Here is a 21,287-nt window from a genome sequence, read left to right on the forward strand (position 1 = left end):
CAACTTGTCTGCAAGCCGCACTCCTCACTGTAAAATTGTTGAAATAATCGCTGCAAAAACTTCAAGAAAAAGAAATCACTGAATTTGTCAAAAAAGAAGTGTATGTATGAATGAATGAATTAACCTTTATTGCCCCTAAGGGAATTTGTTTTGCACAAGGAGCATAAAAAGACATCAAGAACCCGACATGTCAGCACAAAGAATAACATAAACATCATAAGACACATCATTAAAAAAAAAACATAGTATGGGAAATTCAGTTCAACAAATTCAGATCATCAGGGGAACAATGATTTGTTAAAAAAGACAAAAAAAACCAAAAACATAATACAGACAGCAATTGTGTTCAGGACTGCAACTAATGATTATTTTAATTGTCAACTAATCTGTTGACTATTTTTGCGATTAATTAATTAATGTTCTTTGTAGGGCTTCCTTATATGCAAAAAAAGAGTTATATTGTGATAATTTTGACTAAAACTGTGATTCCAATTTGCCATACTATTAGTGGAAATAATTTTTGCATCACAATTTTCATTTTTACTGGAAAAAAACCCTACTGAAATCATGATTTGTTTAATCTAAGGTACTACATCTCTGCAGCACTACAGTACTTTAAAAAAATTCTGAATCTGAATTCTGATCTAGTTCTGCGATTTGGATATTACACTTGACCATATTGCAGTTTCAATTTTTTTTTTTTTTTTGATTTTCACCATTAATTGTGCAGCCCTAATTGTTTGGTCAATAAAATGACATGAAAATGCCAAATAAAACTACTGACAAGTGTTTGCCAAAGCCAAAGATGACATCCTCTTGGTTTGCCGATGACTCACCGATATTTGGTTCGCTGCCATCAAGGAGTAAAGAAACCAGTAAGTATTCCCATTTAAGAAGCTGGAATCAGCCAGAATCAGAGAATTTAGACTTTATTTTTTTCTTAAAAATCTAACATAGCTCATACTGTTTGATTATTAAAATGTTTGGCAATTAATTTAATAATTGATGCAGCTGTAATTATGTTCACTTTTTTTTAGTTAATTGTGCAGTTTATCAGTTGTTATTAATAATTGAATATGTTGGGAAATACTCAAAACATGTCACTTAGCCAGGGGTCGTGAATAATAGAAAAGGGGTCCCTTAAGGAGAAATGTTGAGAACCAGTGCTCTACATCTTGTAGTCACACAATAATACCAGCAGGGATACAGTGTGATAGTGAGCGTCGGTCCAGCTGTGCTCACTCACTCTCTCTCTCTGTCTCTCTCTCTCTCTCTTTTTTTCACACACACACACACACACACACACACCATAGCCATTTTCCTGTTGACTCCGCGCTCCGCCACGTTGGTTCCCCTACGTGTGTGTGTCGCATTCTCCTGCGCACCACCAACGTTCTGTTTGTGATGAGGCGGGAAATGGCGTCCGCAGACATGGTTGATCACTAGCTACCGAGCGACAGACACAGCTGGCAGCAACAAGCACGGCCCGACCTCTGCCGGGTGGCCGCCACGGTCGCGGCCGAGAGCTGACAACGCTGCGGCAACTTTTGAAGCGCTCTCTGGATCATCAGTAAGTAAATAAACAACGTCAACATGTAAACAAAAACGTTTGTCCCCCCCGATAGCCCGACTGCTGCTAGCTAGCGGCTAATGTTAGCCAGCGAAGGGGGCGTAGTCTTTGGCTGAAAATAGTCATGGAAGCGAACAAAATGACGCGTTAGCTGGAGCGTAGCTAGCTGCTATGTTGCTTTGTTTTTACCTGGGAACTGATGGATAGTTTGCATGTTAAACACAGGCATGTTTACAGGGACACATGTGAGACATGTTGTGGCAACTGAAGTGAATAATGTCACGGCCTTGCTTTTGCTGCCATTGGCATTTTGCTAGCCTGAAAGCTAACTGTAACGTTAGCTGCTGGTGTTAACTAGCCACGGCATCTGGTTTTAAGTTACAGCAGGATAAATCCCAATTGATAGCAGCTATATTACACGGACGAGCGCTAGTTGCAGTCATAGTTTCATAGTTTTGTCCTACCACATGTGGGACACAGCGTCAAACCACTGGTGGCTGTACGCGGGATTTTTGATGCTAAATACCAGCAGCTGGCTAACGTTAGCGGTGATCGCGTGTAGAAGAGAACCCTGAATTTGCGAAACTCTCGCGAGATATTTATGCGTTGTTTTCCGCTGAGCAAATGCTATATCCCAATTACGTTTTATTGAGTGACGGCGTTGTCATTAAGATTTCTGTACGCTTTGGGACAACATAAGCGTGGTTCGAGTTAAAAAGGAACCGGGTTAAAATGATTACTCTCGCGATATCTTTCGTGAGTCTGGGGTTCCTTTCTGGACTTGTCCGTCAGCGGTGGCTAGCTGACGTCGTTGGTGTTAATACAGCCGATGTCAGCCGATGCTCCGATGTTACATAACGATAGTCAGCGATGCTGTTATGTTACCAAATCTGATTTAACAATAATGATCTATTAAAGCTTCAGCATTGTTTGTTAAACATTAATACACACAGACGGCGTTTGTACGAAACATCGACTCAATGTGAACGCATTTAGGGCTACATGTTTCTGATTACCAGTGATGTTTATCACACACACCGCCCACTCCGCTCACCGGTCTGCCTGACACACTGTACATCTGGTTTTCATAACAACGTGTGCGCTAAACTTTATTTATGTTCTTAACTAACATTTCAGATCTGATCTTGAGACAACTGTCCAGATATTGCTGTGATCCGATTGTGAGTGACTGTTGTCATCAATTGAATTGTTTAACCCTCCAATTCGAGCTTGTTTCACCGTATATCATAACATGATATTTAAAGGGACAGTTCACCCTAAAATCAAGAATACGTTTTTCCTTCGGCCCGTGGTGTTTTTTTTTTCCAATGTCCTATGTTGTTTTAGTGTGGAACATAAAATTACTCCCAACAAGGTCTGTGTATTATCCTGAGTAAGCAAGGATTTCTGGGAAGAGACATTGCTTTTGAGCTCAAATGATCTAGATGGATAAATAGCAGTACAGGCCAGGGGAAACATGTATAATTGTTTTTGGGTCGAAAAGTCCCTTTAAAGGAGTATTACACCAGATTGAAACATACATAAATCATGTGTTTCAACACAGTAAAGAATAAATTAACACGTCTGCGCATAAAGTGGCTGCTAACATTTATTGTTATTATTTGTTGTCGAGAGAAGTGGAACCAGGAACGGAAAAGTTGCACACATCAATCAATGATAACATATGATGACATGTTACAACATTATTGCATACTTGGGCTCAAGCGTAGCACCCAAACCTCACACAGACATGCCTTTCATTTGCATGAATATGTTGTCTGATATGTAGACTAGTGAAAAATTGTAGCACATAAACAGTGTTGTATGGTTGAGGTAACTGAGAGACAGTGTCTCCCTTACACAGTTTGTTTATGAGTCAGCTCAAATTTATTTTTAAAAATGTCCTGCTTAGCACATTACTTGCTCAAACAAAAGAACTGGTGTTTTCAACTCAAATGTCTTCAGAGAGTGGTGGATGCTGACCCCCCAAAAAACACTAAATTGCAAATGAAGTTGTTAGCACTTGCAAGTAAGTATTTAAAACTTTGAATTCTGCACAGCAGCAGAAAAAAAAACAGATGCATTTCAGCCCAAAATGAAAAGTGCTATATATTTTTATATTTTTAGTGCTGGTGACTCTATTTACTATTCAGTACATAAGTTGGCAAGGATTCTTATTAACAGAATTTAAATTAACCTTATGAAAAATATTTTTCATAGGGTTTATTTTGGGAAATACATAATTTTTTTTTTATTTTATACACATTTGTATATCATTGTTCATATTGAGTCTTAAAAGTCAATATAAGTTGTGCTGAACCCAACAGTTGATCATGGCATCAAAAACTGTGTGAGTGAGACACCTAAGCTGCACTACTTAATATTTCATCATATAATTCCTGATTTTTATCAAGGGAACTGTTCATCATTTGATGACCTTTAACATTTTAACAAAAGTGTGTAATTTGTTCAGTGTTAACAAGAATTTTTGAGAAAAGCATGTTTTTATTTCTCAGAGCAAGGTGTTGTTTCATCATTAAAGCAATGTTTCTTCTTTCCAACCCTCCCTGTCAGATTTTTCTATGTGACGTTGGAGCAGGATGAGGCTGAGAGTGCGTAAAGCTCCTCAGCAGCCGAACTTAGGCCGTCGAACTCACCCGTCCCAGGCCAAACGGAAACACTGTGAAGTGGAGCCAACCCCGGTGAGAGGTCGAGGCAAAATGCAGAAGAATGAAACAGGCCTGTTATCCACTATAAAGAAATTCATACGTGGAAATGCTGTCAAGGTGGGCCCACATCATGATGCACAGCTGCTCTTTTACAATTTTCTTTTTGCTGTTTTAACATAATAGTACACTACAGGAACACACACTCACTTTATGCAGACTAAAAACAGTGCCTCGGCTGCAGTTTGTGCTGATAATTTGAAACGGTGACTCACACATAATAGCTAGGAGTGTTTTTAAAGGCTTAACAGAAGGTCTTGACACAGCCAACATAGTTTCCTGCGGTCTTTTTTATACGTTTCTGTGAACTTCCTCTGTTTTCAGTCTGGCAGTTCTTGTAAATGAAACATCATAGAAGCAATCTGGTGAGATTTCTGTAACTCTTGAACATGGTACAAGACTCAATTGAATGCAGTCATATTAATGTCAAGGATGCAGCAGCACAAATGAAAAGATGCACAGAGTGAAATTTTCCTTTATGTACAGAAGACAGTTATATTGTTTTTTTTTTTTTATTTTGCGTAGTGTTACAATGACAGCTTATTGTATTTCCTATCATAATAAATTGGAGATTTTCAGCTTGGAAGTCTAACAATAATAATCACACTACTACTACTACTACCTCTACTACTACTAATAATAATAATACAGCTTTATATAGCACCTTTCATACAAAACATGCAGTACTTTACATTTAAAAAGGAATAACAAGAAGAAATATAATAAATGAAAAAGCAGACAATTTGATAGATCAACTCATAAGAAAAATCTGCTACAACAGCTGCTGAACTGGAACCATGTAAGAGGTATAATAAGTCATTTAAAAACTTATGGGCCCCCATGTGATGCATATACGCAGTAGTGAGTGATGTTATGGACAGGCTAGACTAAAGAGGTATGTTTTTTAACTGCTGTTTAAAATTTTCAACAGAGCCTGCCTCTCATCTCTTTAGGTTATAGATATTTAGAAAGCTAGCAGGAGAGACACTAAGGGTTTGATAATTAATATAAAACAACAGAGAATCTATGATATAGGGCAGTCAAAAGCCGGTAAGAAAAGCAACCAAAGCAGTTTTTAACTTTGACTGGTTCTGTATCCCTGTTCTTATTTTTCTTAGGTGGAGCAGGATATCCCCGCCAAGAGGAGTCGTATTGATTGTAATTCTGATAGCGATCTAATTACTTCAACACCACAGACTAGAGGCCTTGCCAACAAACCAGTCCCCAGAGGTTGCCGAAAAACTCCAAATAAAGGTACTACACACCTTGTAACAAGTTCTGTAAAAGAAATGGCTCATCTTGACAGATATTTTGTGTTTGGGTTGTTATTAAAGAACTGCTATATCTTTTTTTAGATGCTATGACCTGCAACAGTAAACCTTTGAAACCAAACGGTAAACTAGAAACCCCCGTCGATGCAGCGAGCAGCCCACCACGCACCACCCTGCTTGGGACCATCTTCTCTCCAGTCTTCAACTTTTTTTCACCAGCAACCAAAACTGGTAAAACAAACTAATCGTTAGATAATTATGTCTTAAAAATGTCAGATATTTAGGATTGATTAAAAAAGTTCTGATAAGATTTTAAACTGGAAATCTACTTAAAAGTTTTGCTATGACGGAACTGTACTGACTGCTCTTGTCACTTGTCCACAGCCACTCCTGGTTCAGACTCTCCTGGCCAAGCGATGGAGGCGGAGGAAATCATGAAACAGCTGGACATCGAGCAGGCAGAGGAAATGCCAAGCAGCACTCTCACATCCACAGAGGGCATCACTCCGTGTCACACTGCCCCAGTATTACCTCAGAGGCTTCAGATCACCTCTGACACAACCATAGAAGAAGGGGAAATCGTCACTGAAACGGACATGCCGCCATTAACAGGTATGACTGCTCATGCGTTCGGCCTCAGCCTCATTATTTTAAGTTGGCAAATTTCACTGAAATAAGTATAATCACTGATATATGCTTTTAGAAGTTAATTGAGTGTTTTTATTTCATCCAGCAGTTCAGACCTGAGACCAGTTCTCTTTGGGATGAGCTTAAATATGTAGTCATTGAATGCTGTAACCATGGTCTACAATTCACAAGTGCAAAATGCCTGTACATTTAAACTTTGGCTAAATTAACAAGAGTTGAATTTGAATGCTGCTAGTATTCTGTTACAGTCTTTGAGGTTTTTGCTTTTCTTGTTTGCAAACTTTGTCCCCAGAGGGCTGCAGTACGAAGCGAGATGAATATGTTAGTGGGGTATGTTGAGTCTGAAGTTTGAATTGTTACAAAGGTGGCTCTCTAGTAACTTATGTGGAACTCACAACCTGGTTGGAAGAGTTTCAGTTCAGAGTTTCAAATTAAATCAGCTGTAAAAGTGTCACTCTGTCACTAACTCTTTTCCTGATAATGTTCTTTATGAGTCATAGTTTCTAAATTGCGGGAAGACATGATATATGCAAAGCTGCTGAGCTGTATGTTAGTAAATTCACAGAATATATTACAGCAGTACAAACTGTATGCACCATGTTGTCACAGGAACCTGTTTGGCGATGCAGTTTTTTTTGTTTGTTTGTTTGTTCTTTCCTGTTTGCTACGGGTTATATTAACACTTAAAAATTTTCACAGCAGATCATCCACACATGAAAACAATGATGAAGCAGCTATGGACACATTTTGTTTTTAAACTTGATCCTGATTTGTCTGTTTTATGATATTGCAGTTCAGACCACTTACTGCAAAAACAGATTCGTCTGTCGTTTTTATCACAGAAAATATTCAGTCTATAACGTTCATTTTACTTTGATTTGACCAAAACTGTAAGTGATTTCCTCGTCTCTTTCATTATGGGACAGAGTCAAACCAACCGTGTCATCTCCTCTATCCAGTTTAAAGTTTAATGCACAGCTGTCATGTTTGAAATTAACGTCTGGCATTAAGAGCTCATTAAGTCGATCAGTAATTTTCTGTCAGCATTCCACTCGTCTTATTTGCAGCAAAAGTTTTGCTTTTTGCTTTTTTTTATATTCTCCATAACTCTCCATTATAACAAACTTGTTTGACTTGACTTAAGAAATACTGAAAATGTTGAGCCTCCTTTGTTGTACAGTCCTCTGGTCACCACCATAGTGTCTGTCAAGATGGTGCAGAGGAGCTAGTTTGTAAGCTAACCTACAAACACTTCAGTTTCTGTGGATTTACTTTCTCCATAATTTTAACTCTTTCTACATTGCTTCTCTTTAGTATTTGGACAAATGTTTAACTCAACCACTTATTGTCATTTTGCCTTACTTATAATTATAAACTGAAGTATGTAGTTACCTAAAAGTGTACACCTATATTTTTATAGTTTTATTGCAAACTTTGGATTAAGTTTAATTAAACTGAGGCATTAAAAGGCTTAGATCTAACTTGCTGATACATGTAGACATCCTGAGTCCATTTTCACTGTCTGTGTCTTTAATTACCAAACTGTTATCATAGTTGTCACCTCTGGTTTATAATTTAAAAAATAGATGAAGTGAAACTAGAGCTTTGAAGTTCTCTTCCAGAAGTAAGAAAAAGTTAACCTCACACTGACATTTGTAATGACATTAAAACTAAAAGTTCAACCTTGGAACACCGAGCCTTTCTCAGCAGTGTTATGTGGTTCAGTCCATGTGTTTAGATAAAGGTGGTTATTTCTGAAAGAATGATCTAATATCTTGTTTATTCAATATGTCAGTTATTTAGCTGCCTTTAACAAACAGCTTTTCTAATAAGCCCCTAGAGAATTATGCGTAAACTTGTACTAAGAGATTAATTGATGTTTAACCTGGTTAAAATCATGACGTTTAGAGTTTCTGTTAACACCTGACACAGTGGATGCTGATTTGTCCTCACGAACAGGTTTCCTTTTTTCCCAGAAAGACAAACAACAGAGATGTTTAATAAGAGACTACATCCAGTAACACAATCTAGCAGACATCATGACCTTGTCTCTTATTCTCAGTAACGTAACATTTTAACTCATTTTCCATCTTTCTGTTTCTGTCTTCATCAGTTCCTGGTTGTACACCAGATGGTGGTTACCCACACGCGTTACCTCCAGCTCCTGCAGAAGCCTCATATGATGAGGACTGGGAAGTTTTTGATCCGTAAGTAGATTCATTCTTTAAGCAACTGCTAATCATAGCTATTTATTTCAGAAAAAATAATATATATTTCAAAAAAAGATCATTTAAATGGAAACTTAAATTAATAACTATCTTTGCTCAGATTTTTGGGTTTAAGTTTAAACGCTGCTCTTTGAACAAGAGACTCTCTTTGTCATCAGAATTGTTTCCACTTGAAATCACATCCAAGGTGACATTGCAGGAAGCCCTGTCCCTACATGTGCAATGTGAAGCTTTTAACCACCAGATGGCAGCAAATACATGACTGTCAGCTGAGTCCTCTGTGATTGTGATACTGTGATTACACCAGATTTTCTTAAATATTTAGTTGTTTCACTCATGTTTTAAACTGCCAGGAGTTACAGCGTGAAGATGATGTTTTACTGTTTATTAAGTAGTGAAAACATGCACATTGGACTTCCTTTATATATTACTACTGCTCTTTGTTGGAACAGTCCTTGTTTGTTTTAACGTGGGCCCTTTTATTGCTTCTCTGCTTGAAGGTACTTCTTCATCAAGCACGTGCCTCCACTGACAGAAGAGCAGTTAACACGCAAACCAGCACTACCTTTGAAAACACGCAGCACACCAGAGTTTTCTCTCGTCTTGGATCTGGTAAGCCGTGAAAGGTTTCTTGTGCTGTATCTCATATTAAAAGTAAACTGACTTTGATGGGTTTTTCCCTTCTGATTCTTTTTTTCTGTTCTCAGGACGAAACTCTGGTCCACTGTAGTTTGAATGAGCTAGAAGACGCAGCCCTGACATTCCCTGTGCTCTTTCAAGATGTAATATACCAGGTACCAACTCTTAAATGTCAGTCTCTAATCAAAAGGTCTCCATTTTCATGTTGCTGTGATTAAATTTCTTCATTTCATTTTTAATCTGTAGGTGTATGTTCGGTTGAGGCCCTTTTTCCGCGAGTTTCTTGAGCGCATGTCTCAGATGTATGAGGTTAGATGCCCTTTAATTTTACACTTAACTTCAAACAGTGTTTGTTTTATATGACCTGTTTAAGTTAACATATTACTCATTTATTGCTCTGTTAAATTTTCAGATTATTCTCTTCACGGCTTCAAAGAAAGTCTACGCCGACAAGTTGCTCAACATCCTGGATCCAAAAAAACAGTTGGTCAGGTCAGTGACAACACAAGACTCTGACAGAGCTTTGATAATAAATGATTTTGATTCAAGATCATCCTGCTTTGGATTATGTGAGCCTTGAGTTGTAGTGTAGCTGTAGTGATGAGGATGAAATTTAAGGGTCAGTATTAGGTGCTGGTGATATGGTCAAAATCCTCTGTCATGTTATATGTAGTTTTATATCATGATACCTTAACGGTTCTGTAAATTCATTCCAGTGTTCCTGTATGGAAAAGTATGCAATTTGAATTTAGTAACTTACAGGTCTGGATAAGTATGGAAAAAAGAAAAGAGAATGGAAAAACATTTACACTTCCAGACTATTTCCCCTATTTTGTTTTCTAAAATACAAAATTCAGAATTCCTAAAAATAACGCAAGCAGAGTGTTTTCATGCCGTTAGGAGCAGGCAGCCAGCGCTTGATATTGTCAAAAGCAAGGCAAGAAGTATGGCATGCGCCTCTACAGCGTCTCTGCGGCTTGACACCAGAACTTTCTTCCATGTGGGTGTGTCCTGTAGGTGCAGAGTTTGTTTCCATAGCGCTGTTTGCTTGTATAGCAAGGTAGCAACAGCTAAACAAGCATCAACATATGTACTGATGCCTGTGTTTATCCTCCATACACACCCATGCTTTGTGATCTGGTCCTCCACACCTCTGACTTCTTATTGTGTCGAGCTGTTAAGCCATAAATACAACATGTAAAATAGTCTGCTTGGACGCAGCGGTGACTTCCTCTTCCTTCAGTCAAATGGCAGATATTTACAATTGAAATCGGTGGTTAATGCTTGTATTTGCTGTTTCAAAGTTTGTGTGAAAGTTTGCTGCACAGTCTGTGAAATTTCACTGAGCTGTTTATCAAATGAAAGAGGATTATCATCACATTTAATACATACTGTTTTTAATCAATGACTTTTTAAAATACCACACTTCACTCCAGTAAAGTTATGTTTTCAGTTCCTTTTGTTTGTTAGAGACATATTTCAGCTTAGCTTAAAGCTTAGCTGTATTATTGCATGTTTTAATTGAGGAATCTTCTCATTCTGTATTTTATTTTGTTTTTTTAGGCACAGGCTATTTCGTGAGCACTGTGTGTGTGTTCAAGGAAATTACATTAAAGACCTAAATATTCTTGGACGGGATCTTTCTAAGACGATAATAATTGACAACTCACCCCAAGCCTTCGCCTATCAGGTAAAACTGTTACACTGTCAAGTAAACCAGTGGAGAAAAAAAATAAAAACTAATGTTTCTGTGTCTCAGTGATACTACAGCTCATATTTTTCTGTCTTTTTCAGCTTTCCAATGGGATCCCTATTGAGAGCTGGTTTGTGGATAGAAATGACAACGAGCTTCTAAAGCTTGTTCCTTTCCTCGAGAAGCTCGTGGAGCTGGTATGTATTTTGGTTTAAAACATTTTGACCTCTGTCAGTAACCGTTATCGCTGCTGGTGGTGTGTCATGAATATTCCACCTACTCTTCTCCGTGGAGAGCCTCAAGATCAGATGCACGGACACACAGTCGTAATATTACACAGATACTCTCGATGAGAGAAGAGAGAAACATAAATCAGTATTGAGCATCTTTGACAAAACCTTTGTTACTCAGTGAAAGGTTAATTAAGTCATGAGGTACAAATTTAGTAGTGATGACAGTGTTTTTTTGTTTGTTTTGTCTAATATTAAGAGAATCCAAGTATGTTAATTCCACTGTAAAGTACTGAACCCTATCAGACATGTTCTGAGTAGACATAAGGATATTATATGAAGACTGATTTCTTAATAACATGCTTTAATGTACTTATGCAGTTCTGCTGATTAATGTAACAAACAATCTTCATCAAATATATTTCATTATAATGCAATTTCACATTTAGGCTTGTTGTTGTTGTTGTGCACTTGGACTTGGAATAATTCACTTCATAGACAATTAAATATGAAATGAGAGTGTAGCGTGGTAGTTCAGGTGTTTGTCCACAGATTTCTGTTGGGAGCTGTAGATAATCATAGTTGATGGTTTATTAGCTACACCTGGTCTTAACATTTTTAGAGGTGTTTATTCAACTGTATGATAGTTTTAGGGGATGTAGTTGATGGTTATGTTTCTCACTGATATAAATGTAGTGGACCAAATATTAGAAGTACCTCTCTATATAATACATTACATCCTCCAACATGATCATAAAAGTCAGTCAGCACCTTTATAAAATAGTTTGATCAAAAACTGAACATTCATGAAGGTCAAATTTACTACAGGGCTGCCGTATTAGACTCCGTTATTTTTAGCTAGGTGTACCTCATAATTTGGATGTATTTATTTGTCTGGAGGCTGATGGAAAAGTTACTGTGTGGCCATCAATTATTTTATGTTTTTATTCTACAAAAACGGCAAACAGTTCTTGTCACTGGCTAACTACTGATATGTCGAGTAGAGATGCACGTTCAGCAATTTTCTTGGACGATTCAGATTTTTTTTTTTTAAGGATCTGACCTGCTGATTCCAATTTTCAGTCTTTCCAAGAGCTATAAAAGTGGACAACACGTGTGTGCCGAGGTTATGTTGGGTTAAATTTTCTTTTCTGTAGTGATTTTACACAAGTTTACATTTGGGCCACCAAATTTAGGAGTTTGCTGAAGCATCTTGCTCTGATTCATGAAGTCACATTCGTACAAGCGGTGCACTTCATGTTTCATCTTCTCAGTCTCGTCACTGCCAGCTTTGCCCAAACTGTTGTGACAGTAGATACCTTAGTCATCAACACTGAACTGAAATGTCTGTTTTCTTGTTGTTTTTGAAATGATTCACGCTGTTTTTCTCTCTTTATCACAGAATGAAGATGTCAGACCGCACATCCGTCAACAGTTTCGTTTGCACGACCTCCTTCCTCCAGACTGAGGACCTCATCATGTTCGTCTTTCAGTTCAAGATGGTATCAACATTGGAAAAAACAAAACAAAACTGACCCCCAGAAGGAAATATACAACGGATTTCTCTTTGCAACATCGCCATTATTATTATTATTATTGTTATTATTATTATTATTATTATTATTATTATAAATTTTTTTAATCATGCAAAAAATTGAAAGATATGTTTGAGTCAAAAAGCCCTGGATGTTTTTCTACTCTGACTCAGAACAAACAGACCTTTTTAGTGCAACTTTGAAGACGGCCTCCTGGAAGGTATTTTGTCTTTTAAGAACCATTTTGGATTGACAAAAGTGAATGTCATGCAGTGTTGGATTATATGGACCTTGGTGGCTTCAGCCTGACCTTCACCGGCCAGTCAAACCTGTATAATATTCGATCTATTTACATGTAAATATATGTACATAGTTTTTTTTCTTCGAGGTTTTTAAGTCATTTTATTTTCACTTCAGATTTTAGTATGTATTCTTTGATTCGGTTGCTTTTATAAACCAACAAAATGTTAGTGTGTTTTGTTTGAAGCTGTTGAGAGACAGCTGCTTTTTGTTTGTATGCCTGCATTATTCCTGTGATGCTTTACTCTATTACATGCAGTTGTCTGTAATAAGGTGCAGTTTAAAAAAAATGTATCTTTGGGAGGAAAATGTTTCTGAAACAATATTTTAAAAGTTATGTAATGTAAGCTAGAATAGAGTCTCAACTGAATACAAAGCCATAGTGGCTGAATTATAATTTTGGAGATTTGTATTTGAGAGTCCATTTCTGATTTCAGCGCCTCTTTAATGAGGGGTGAGGTGGGATGATTGGGGGCGGGGTGGGGGGTTTAAGGCATCTTGCACTTTGACATCCAGCCCTTTGTAAGTTGATGTAAAATGTTGTCACTTTTCTACACAGGTGTGTATCACCTCAAATTTGTTATGTGGGGAGAAAAAAAAAAATGAAATTGTAGCACCAGCAAATTGCCAACAAGTTTGCTTTGAAATCTTGTTTTCCAAGACGTCTTGTATGTGGGATCTTTATGATGTAGGATTCACAAGTTTTATTGACTATTGAATGATCACTCCTGTTGTATTCAGTGTTACTTAATGGTTTCCTTGAAAATAAATACATTTTTATACGACTCGGAGCTTCCTATGAATAATTAAAACACACAACTGTGAATACAATAAATATAACTGAAGTGTACAAGATAGTTGAGCTTGACATCATCACAACCTTTGAAATAAAATCTCAAGTCAAGGGTCATAAAAGTTCAAAACCTTTCTAGGGATGAGGCTGTTTCTTTTTCAAAACAAAAGCCTCAGAGTAACTTAAGAAGAAACTAGGGATGGACCTTAATTTTTCAGGGAAAAAATCCCAGAGTAACTGCATCTCAACAGAAATTAAGCTGCTTATATGTTTGTTTTTTCAAAATAAGTCGCATAGAGAAACTGTCCCTTCACAGGAAGCTAGAGATGACCTGTCTTTTTTTGTTGTTGTCATTTTAAAGCCTTAGACAGTAACAATGTAAACAGGGAACTCAAGATGAGGCTATTTGTTTCAAAATAAAGTCCCCCAACAGTCACTGAATAACAGGAAACTAGGGATGAACATAGAACTTCAATGATACAGCTACTGCTATCAATACTGATATTAGTATCACAGTACAAACCAAGCATGGAGCACACTAAAGTTTGTTTCTTTTTTTAAAATAAATTTTCTAGTTTGTTTTGGAGCTTTTGACTGTATCCCTCTGTCCCATCACTGTTTGCTCAGTTGCTAAACTGATTATTGTTGTTTTCCCTGCTGCTCAACAAACAACAGACGAGTGAATCTTGAGTCTAAACTGTTTCCTCAACATACTAAATAAACTCACAAGATTTATGGTCCAGTGAATCACATAATTTGGCAGAATTAGTTTTAGTTATTACATGAACAGCTGGTAAAACTAGTTTTTCCACTTTGAGGCTCTCCTGTGTTTCATCACTCTGCATTTCTAAAGATGGAGGTTCTTTAATTATCCTTGAGAGGGGGTCATTTGTCTATATGTGCATATTTTATGGTAAAGGTTGTGTTTCTCAGCTGTGGTCCTGGTGCCACACTGCCCTGCAGGTTTCTCTGCTCCACCACACCTGATTCAAATGAACACGTCGTTATCAGGCTTCTGCAGAGGCTTGATGAGGAGCTGATCATCTGAATCAGGTGAAAACTTCCTGGTCCTCTTTGAAATGAGGGGCTCCACCTATAACAATCATGAGGGGTTTTTTTAAAAAATCTTTTAGTACTAACGGTTGTTCTCCTTTAGAACCTTTTTCACCCACAATCCTGTCACACTGCAGGAGAGGAGTGACCTTCACAAGATCTGCACTTTAAAATGATGTCAAATAAATAATGCAAAGGACTGCAGCACAGTCAGATAACTGCTTTCAATATCATGTGCAATATTACTCTACGTTACTTTTTCATTACCACTGCTAATATTTCAATCCTATCGCCAATACTAATTTTCTATTTTAGCTTAGTTTACTTTTTTACTCAACTTACCTTACTTTTATTATTATTTGTAGGCAACATTTTTTTTTGCATTTACTCTTTATGCACTTTTAATTACTTTTATTCTTTTAATTTTTGACCACTTTCCAGCACACAAATTTTCTTTGTGATTAGTATGGTTCTACCTTATCTCTCATTTTATCTTATGCCTAAATACATATACAGACTAATCCAGAGCCACTCAAATCATCAAAATGTGTATTTTCAGTTTTAGTAACCCTTCTTTAAATATAATGTCTGCCTGCGGTGTTATGGTGGAAATAAACTTATAAAAGCTAAAAAACTAATAATGTTTTAAACACTGAGATGACTTTATGTTACCAAATATTTAAAGGTTAAATCTGTTAAATCCTTAAAGAATTTGACTAAAGACCACTTTTCTGGAGCACTCTTTACTCGTGACCTTTGAAAACAGCAACATATTTTGAAAATAATTATTAAAAAATGCAAGTAAGACAGAATAATGATGCTAAAATAAGTCACAGTGTCAACAAGGGTTTGACTTCCTGTTTAAAGTTTGAAATTGAAATATATTTGAGAACCTACATCATACAGTACACAGATATTAGTGACTGTAATGAATCAGATACGTTTCTATTAATATGAGGTGTAATCTGTTTTTTTAAGAAGGACATTTCATGATTACTTTACTTAATAATGCTTTGCCTCATTCTTACAGTGCAAAGCAGGTCATTTTAATAATTAGATTTAGTTAGTTTAGTTTAGTTAAATCACAAAAATGATAAAACAGGGTTTCTGCAGGTTTCAACAAGTTAAATTTGAGACTTTTAAGACCATTATGAATGCAATGTAAGATTGATTTCATGTCAATATACTGGCAAAAAAGTACATGCACAATTTGTGTTAGTCATTATTGTTTGACCCATTGATCACTAATGTGGTTTTGCATGTTCAGTTTAGTTTTTTAATTGTTATAACATCATCAATACATTTTTTTTTTCCTGAAACACATTAACAAGTGAGACTAAAGTTCATGCAGCTTTAAAAAAGTAACGTTAACTTTATAATTAAATCTATTTTAAAGACATTTTAAAACTTTTAAGGACCTGCAGAAACCTTGTTAAATAAATGTACCTTTTTATGTTGAATAACATGATAATTATTTGATTTAGGATGCCGTATACCTGAAATAGTTCAGTAAATGAGTTATTGTACTCTTCAGGTGCTTGCAGCCCTATAAAAACGAAGCCAGATAAAAAAGAAAAAAAGGTATTATATTGAAAGATATCCAGTAACAGTTTCCATCTTTTATTGTTATGTACACAACCTGCCAGACGTTTTTTTTTTATTCAGAGATACGAAACTTACGAGATGTCCTGATCAGATAACCTGCTGATGTCTTAATCCTTTTGTTCTTTCAAGAAATAGGTCATTACCTGATTGTAGGTGTGCACTGAATTACCCCTTCTCGAGGTCATGTGACTCCAAATACAAAGGGGGCCAGTCTTCATCAGACTTATCTAACGATGTTCAGAAGGAGGAATTATTTCAAAACAAAATGTTGATAGTGTGCAGATAAGACATGGGGATAATTAACTGTGTATTTAGACAGAACCCCCCTGCCCTCACCTATTGGCTGCTGGTGGGGGGTGGAGGTTGTGTTCTCCCGGGGGCTGACGTGTATATAAAAGGTGCCGGCGGGTGTTCTCACCTCAGGATAAACATCAGGTCGATACAGAATGTGGATGCTCCTCTTTTTGAGTGTCTTGTTAGGGGCGTTGGGGTCAGAAGGAACGCCCACCGGGGCAGCTCAGCAGCTCCAGGCTCTCCACTGCCCACCCTGCGAGCAGATACACTGCTCCTCCCGGCGGGCGCTGAAGCTCCAGTGTAAAGGCGGTGTCACGACAGGTGTGTGCGGCTGCTGCCCAGTCTGTGCCAGAACAGAGGAGGAGACCTGCGGGGGCACGTGGGACTACCTGGGCAAGTGTGATGAGGGACTGGTGTGTGTTTACCAGGACGCAGCAGCCGACAAACCAGACGCAGAGCGCACAGGGATCTGTAAAGCAGGTGAGATTAGAGTTTATAACCTCAATTAGTATCAAGTAGTCTGCCCTGGATTAGTTTTTATCATTGATTATATAATGTGAGCCAAATTAACCTCCAAGTCCAAGTTAATTTTGGTAAATTCACATTCGCTGTCATGTTTCAGCACAAATACACGTCTGACTTTTTATTATAAGGCTGCAAGAAACCCAAAGTATGAGGAAAAACAACATAGATGCCTATAAAAACATACAAATCTTTAGTGATAATCACTCAAAATATTATTAGAAAGTTCTAAAAAATATTGTTGCAGTATTTATGCACACAAATACAGTATAAAATGTAAGAAATAAAACTATAGTACAGTCTAATTACATGTTAGGTGATTTTATCCCAACTCATTTCTGGACATTTTTCATTCAAGTATATATATGCCTGAAAAAAAAAAAACTTATGGTGCACAGACATGAATGAGATTATATGTGAAAGTTATAAAGTTATTTTACTATAAATAAAATATGGTAAGTGATTAATAGACACACACAGGAGGGAACTGTTGCAAAAAGATGCAGTATTGTCTGAATTTTTTGCATCACAAAATGTCTATAACCAGTGACATTAAAACCATTTTATTTGTATATACACACACACACACACATATACATATATGTATTAATATATATATATTACTTGATATATCATAAAATTAACAATTTTACTGCAGGTACATTTGCATTTATCTGTATACATTTTTTTTGTTTTTCCTTTTCTTATGCGTGAATTGAAATGTTTATGTATCTTACATATTGCAACTACACTATAAATTGAGCAACTTTCAATAAAACAAATGTCTCTCAATCTCTCAAAATAAATCTCCCAAAAGTGAATCATATGGACTGAAAAAAACATGCTGCGTATAGAAACACCACGATGTAAAAATACTAAATAAATAATTAAATAAAAGTTCAGAAGCATTATGAGAGAAATTTACAAATAAGTCTGTCAGTGTTATTATTCTTATTCTTATAGATTACTACTAGCAGTACTATAATAGCTATAACTGGAATAAATGCAGTGCAAACTGCACAATTTCCCTCTGAAGTGCAGAGAAATATAAATATAAAGTAGCATAAAATGTAAAAACTCTAACTCACCTCTATGTTATGTACAATACTTGAGTCACACTACATGTCATTGTAGTGGGCCTGGTGCCAGTGTGGTGTATCTTGGTTATGAGCTCTGAGCACTGATAGTGTGGTCAAGGCTTCCTTTGATTCAAAGGTTTCTGCTAACAGTTAAGCCATAATTACCCCCCTTATCTCGTCATGGTATAAAGACTTGTCGCCGTTATTGATACGGTATCAGACGTAGTACGAGATTAGAGATTTTTATGTTTTGTTGCTGCTCGGGAGAAGATGTAAATATTAAATTTGATGTGTCCAATACTTTGTGATTTGTCCAAGTTGTTTTTCTCATTCGGTGCATGTTTAAAATGTGTTTCTGCAGTGATTGAACCCTTGGATCCAGAGAGCTGTCACCCAGAGTGCACCAAGGAATACTGTCAGGCCAACCCAAATGAAATCTGCTCTGCCAAGTGAGAAAAAAAAAGAAGAAGTTTTCCTCTTAATGTCTCCTTGCGCTGCATTTTTTTTAACAGAAATGTGAATTTGCTGCTCTCTAGGTCTGTGTCTCTGGAGAAGAAAGCGTGCCAGGGCTCCTGCCAACACACCTCCTGTTCAAGCTGTCTGCTGCTGAAACCCCCGTCATGCCCTCAGACCTGCACCCACTCCGATTCATCCTGTCTTCTCCGCTTTGGGAAGTGTGTGCACAATCACCTGACAGCCGCTCATAATCCTGTGTGTCACAACAACCTGCAGGTAGGTGGGAGAAAAATCAGTGCCCACTGCACAAACTGTACTGTGCTGCTTTTAAACGCGTCACCCACTAATGCACCACTGCGCTCTGTCTTTCTTTGTGTCTCTGCAGAGTAACTCTGAGGGGCATTTTCTGTGTTTGGTCCCAGGCTGTCCAAACGTAACGAATCCCTGATGTCAAGAGAGGAAACCCAGAGGAAACGAGTTCATGTAGCACAATGGAAAAGGCAGCTATCTGTAAAGTTTGTGTATAACCTGAAAATTCTTCATCCACCAATCAATTTTTGTATGTAACACCTGATATTTTATGTATTTTGAATTGTGAAGAATAAAACTGTGTATCTTACGTTTAAGCCTATGTGTGCTCTATGTTGTACCTGACTGCAGGACCAACGTCATGCAAAAAGTTAACAAAAGCATGCAGGTCCAAACGTGGTAAATGCTAGGTACTGGACAGAAGTACATATCAAAAAAGTGAGATGGCACCATAAATAATGTCCCCATGAACATTTATTACTATATCAGGGAGCAGGAAGAGGAGCTTGCCCAAAACATTGCATGATGTTACAGTAATAACTGCTCATGGCAGCATTATTTAATGTTCAGACTGTATTTTTCCTTTTTTATCTAATGCAAACTATTACACTCTATGTATTGGGACTCAGTTTATCCCACAATGCTGCATATAAAGTAGTAACTAGATGGTGGCAATTAATAAAGCACTAGTTGACATGACATTTTGCTCAAGATCTGCATAGTGTTACATACACTTTTTAGAGGTGTGGCTCTAGAGATGACAATATTGGTGTGTCGGCATGTTTCTGGACTGGAATATCTTTACAGTTCAGCTCAGATGTTAATATTCATCTTGGGATAACTCCTCAGATTTATCATCTAGTAATCAAATTTGTCCAGAACATTATCCAGTAGTTTTATGTCCAAATACCTGCATAACTAATGACATTCCCATGCAATTGCAAACATGTGGTGTCACCATTTAGCTCAAAGCGCCGGCCCGCCTAAATACAGTCTCGTAGAGATGCCAGCATAGCTGTAAACGCTTGATCTTGTTCTTACGTTTAGTTTTCAACTCACTTTAATGACAAACTATGTAGGATTTTACCAAAAGATAATTCACAGACTCATACAAAGACAGTCCTTTCAATCATCATCCATGATTCATGAGAAGCATGTGCATCTACAGAGACCCCCTCCTCTGTTCGTACTTTCTTGTTTTTTCATCATTTTACCGTGCTTGGGAAGCTTTACCAACCCAAAACGTCTGTATTTTACAACTGAAATGAGACTGGTGGGTGTACAAACAGCACCTGACAAATCCTACTGATTCTACCTTTAACGTGAATGTTGAGCCATGTATGAGGGAACCAATCTGGAACCTAGAATAAGTAGAAAAATACAGAGAAAGGAAACTGTGAGGCAGAGAAATGAAGTGGTGGCATGTACAACAATACAGTAATTGATATGGTGATATCAGTCCAGCACTGAGTCTCCATTAGGGCTGTGCAATATGCCAATGTGAATTTGTGAATGATTAAAATGTGTCCACAATGTGCCTTTACAGAGAGATCGCTAGTACTGTGCTATAACGGCACATTCAGTAGGTCAGTTGCGGTTCTATGGCTCGTGCACACATCCAAAGCTTTTTTTTTGTCAGCCCAATCTTAAATCACATTATACGCTTGTCCGTGTCACGCCTTCCTTAGATACACAACTATATATAGATTTTTTTTACATCGTAGGGCTTAATTTTTTGAAATAGGTCAATTAATTTTGGTTGCACTTTTCAGCAACTTGTAAAATAGTCTTGAAATACAACATGAGAAAGAATTATATTATATAACATGAAAAATAAAATATAATGGATCTTGATACTGCCTGAAAAAGCCTGACATGATGTTTTTTGGCAAATTGTTCACTTGTATGTCTCCTCTGTTTGATTTTTTTTCTAATTTTGGGAGTTTTTCTGGCTCACAGGAGAAGCGAAGTGTCTTGAGTCCCCTCAGCCATCGCTGACCCCCCTGACAGTTGATGGTTATTGAATAACAGACAGTTTATGAGGCAGCAATAATGAAGCTTGCACAGAAAGGGAATAAAGTGTGGACCAACAATGGACAGTTTGTTCTGTGTCCTTCAAATGTGAGTCGTTTCAGACGAGGAGAAGCCGTTTATCTGAAGGATTTCGCAAGAAGGAATCGGTTTTTATACCAAAACAAAGGCCTGCGTTTCCTTTCATCTTTCAACTCGTCAGTCAGTTACATCACCAAAGTAGAGTGATATCTAAATAATGAATAATATCCTGTGTTTAATCAGACAGCAGAGAGGACGGTGCAGCTCCGGGTCTAGTTTTGTTT

At 37.2% G+C, this 21,287-nt stretch overlaps 2 protein-coding genes across 2 annotated transcripts; both read left to right on the forward strand.

Annotated features, from left to right (window-relative positions):
- The first annotated feature begins 1,293 nt into the window (after window positions 1-1,293).
- Window positions 1,294-13,625, forward strand: ctdspl2a (CTD (carboxy-terminal domain, RNA polymerase II, polypeptide A) small phosphatase like 2a). Its single transcript, XM_084734327.1, has 13 exons — window positions 1,294-1,570; window positions 4,145-4,356; window positions 5,415-5,550; window positions 5,652-5,798; window positions 5,952-6,179; window positions 8,329-8,422; window positions 8,944-9,055; window positions 9,151-9,237; window positions 9,329-9,391; window positions 9,495-9,574; window positions 10,646-10,772; window positions 10,877-10,972; window positions 12,408-13,625. Exons 2-13 carry the CDS (start codon window positions 4,171-4,173, stop codon window positions 12,471-12,473), a joined length of 1,422 nt encoding a protein of 473 aa, XP_084590453.1. The 5' UTR covers window positions 1,294-1,570; window positions 4,145-4,170; the 3' UTR covers window positions 12,474-13,625.
- Window positions 13,626-16,699: 3,074 nt separating this feature from the next.
- LOC146316947 (uncharacterized) lies at window positions 16,700-19,255 on the forward strand. The gene is made up of 4 exons (XM_084734495.1): window positions 16,700-17,065; window positions 18,548-18,635; window positions 18,723-18,918; window positions 19,028-19,255. The coding sequence occupies exons 1-4, from the start codon at window positions 16,738-16,740 to the stop codon at window positions 19,088-19,090; spliced, it is 675 nt and encodes a 224-aa protein (XP_084590621.1). The 5' UTR covers window positions 16,700-16,737; the 3' UTR covers window positions 19,091-19,255.
- Window positions 19,256-21,287: the final 2,032 nt, after the last annotated feature.

This window comes from Lutjanus erythropterus, chromosome 13, assembly GCF_056507025.1.
Source record: "Lutjanus erythropterus isolate fLutEry1 chromosome 13, fLutEry1.hap2, whole genome shotgun sequence".
In the NCBI taxonomy this organism is placed as follows: Eukaryota; Metazoa; Chordata; class Actinopteri; order Lutjaniformes; family Lutjanidae; genus Lutjanus; species Lutjanus erythropterus.

Bases quoted from the DNA above. Each gene is read 5' to 3' on its own strand.
- ctdspl2a (XM_084734327.1), top strand. From the start codon at position 4,171: ATGAGGCTGAGAGTGCGTAAAGCTCCTCAGCAGCCGAACTTAGGCCGT. The intron at 5,551-5,651 runs GTACTACACACC...ATCTTTTTTTAG, and splicing joins CCGAAAAACTCCAAATAAAG to ATGCTATGACCTGCAACAGT. The intron at 8,423-8,943 runs GTAAGTAGATTC...CTCTGCTTGAAG, and splicing joins GACTGGGAAGTTTTTGATCC to GTACTTCTTCATCAAGCACG.
- LOC146316947 (XM_084734495.1), top strand. From the start codon at position 16,738: ATGTGGATGCTCCTCTTTTTGAGTGTCTTGTTAGGGGCGTTGGGGTCA. The intron at 18,636-18,722 runs GTGAGAAAAAAA...GCTGCTCTCTAG, and splicing joins AATGAAATCTGCTCTGCCAA to GTCTGTGTCTCTGGAGAAGA. The intron at 18,919-19,027 runs GTAGGTGGGAGA...GTGTCTCTGCAG, and splicing joins TGTGTCACAACAACCTGCAG to AGTAACTCTGAGGGGCATTT.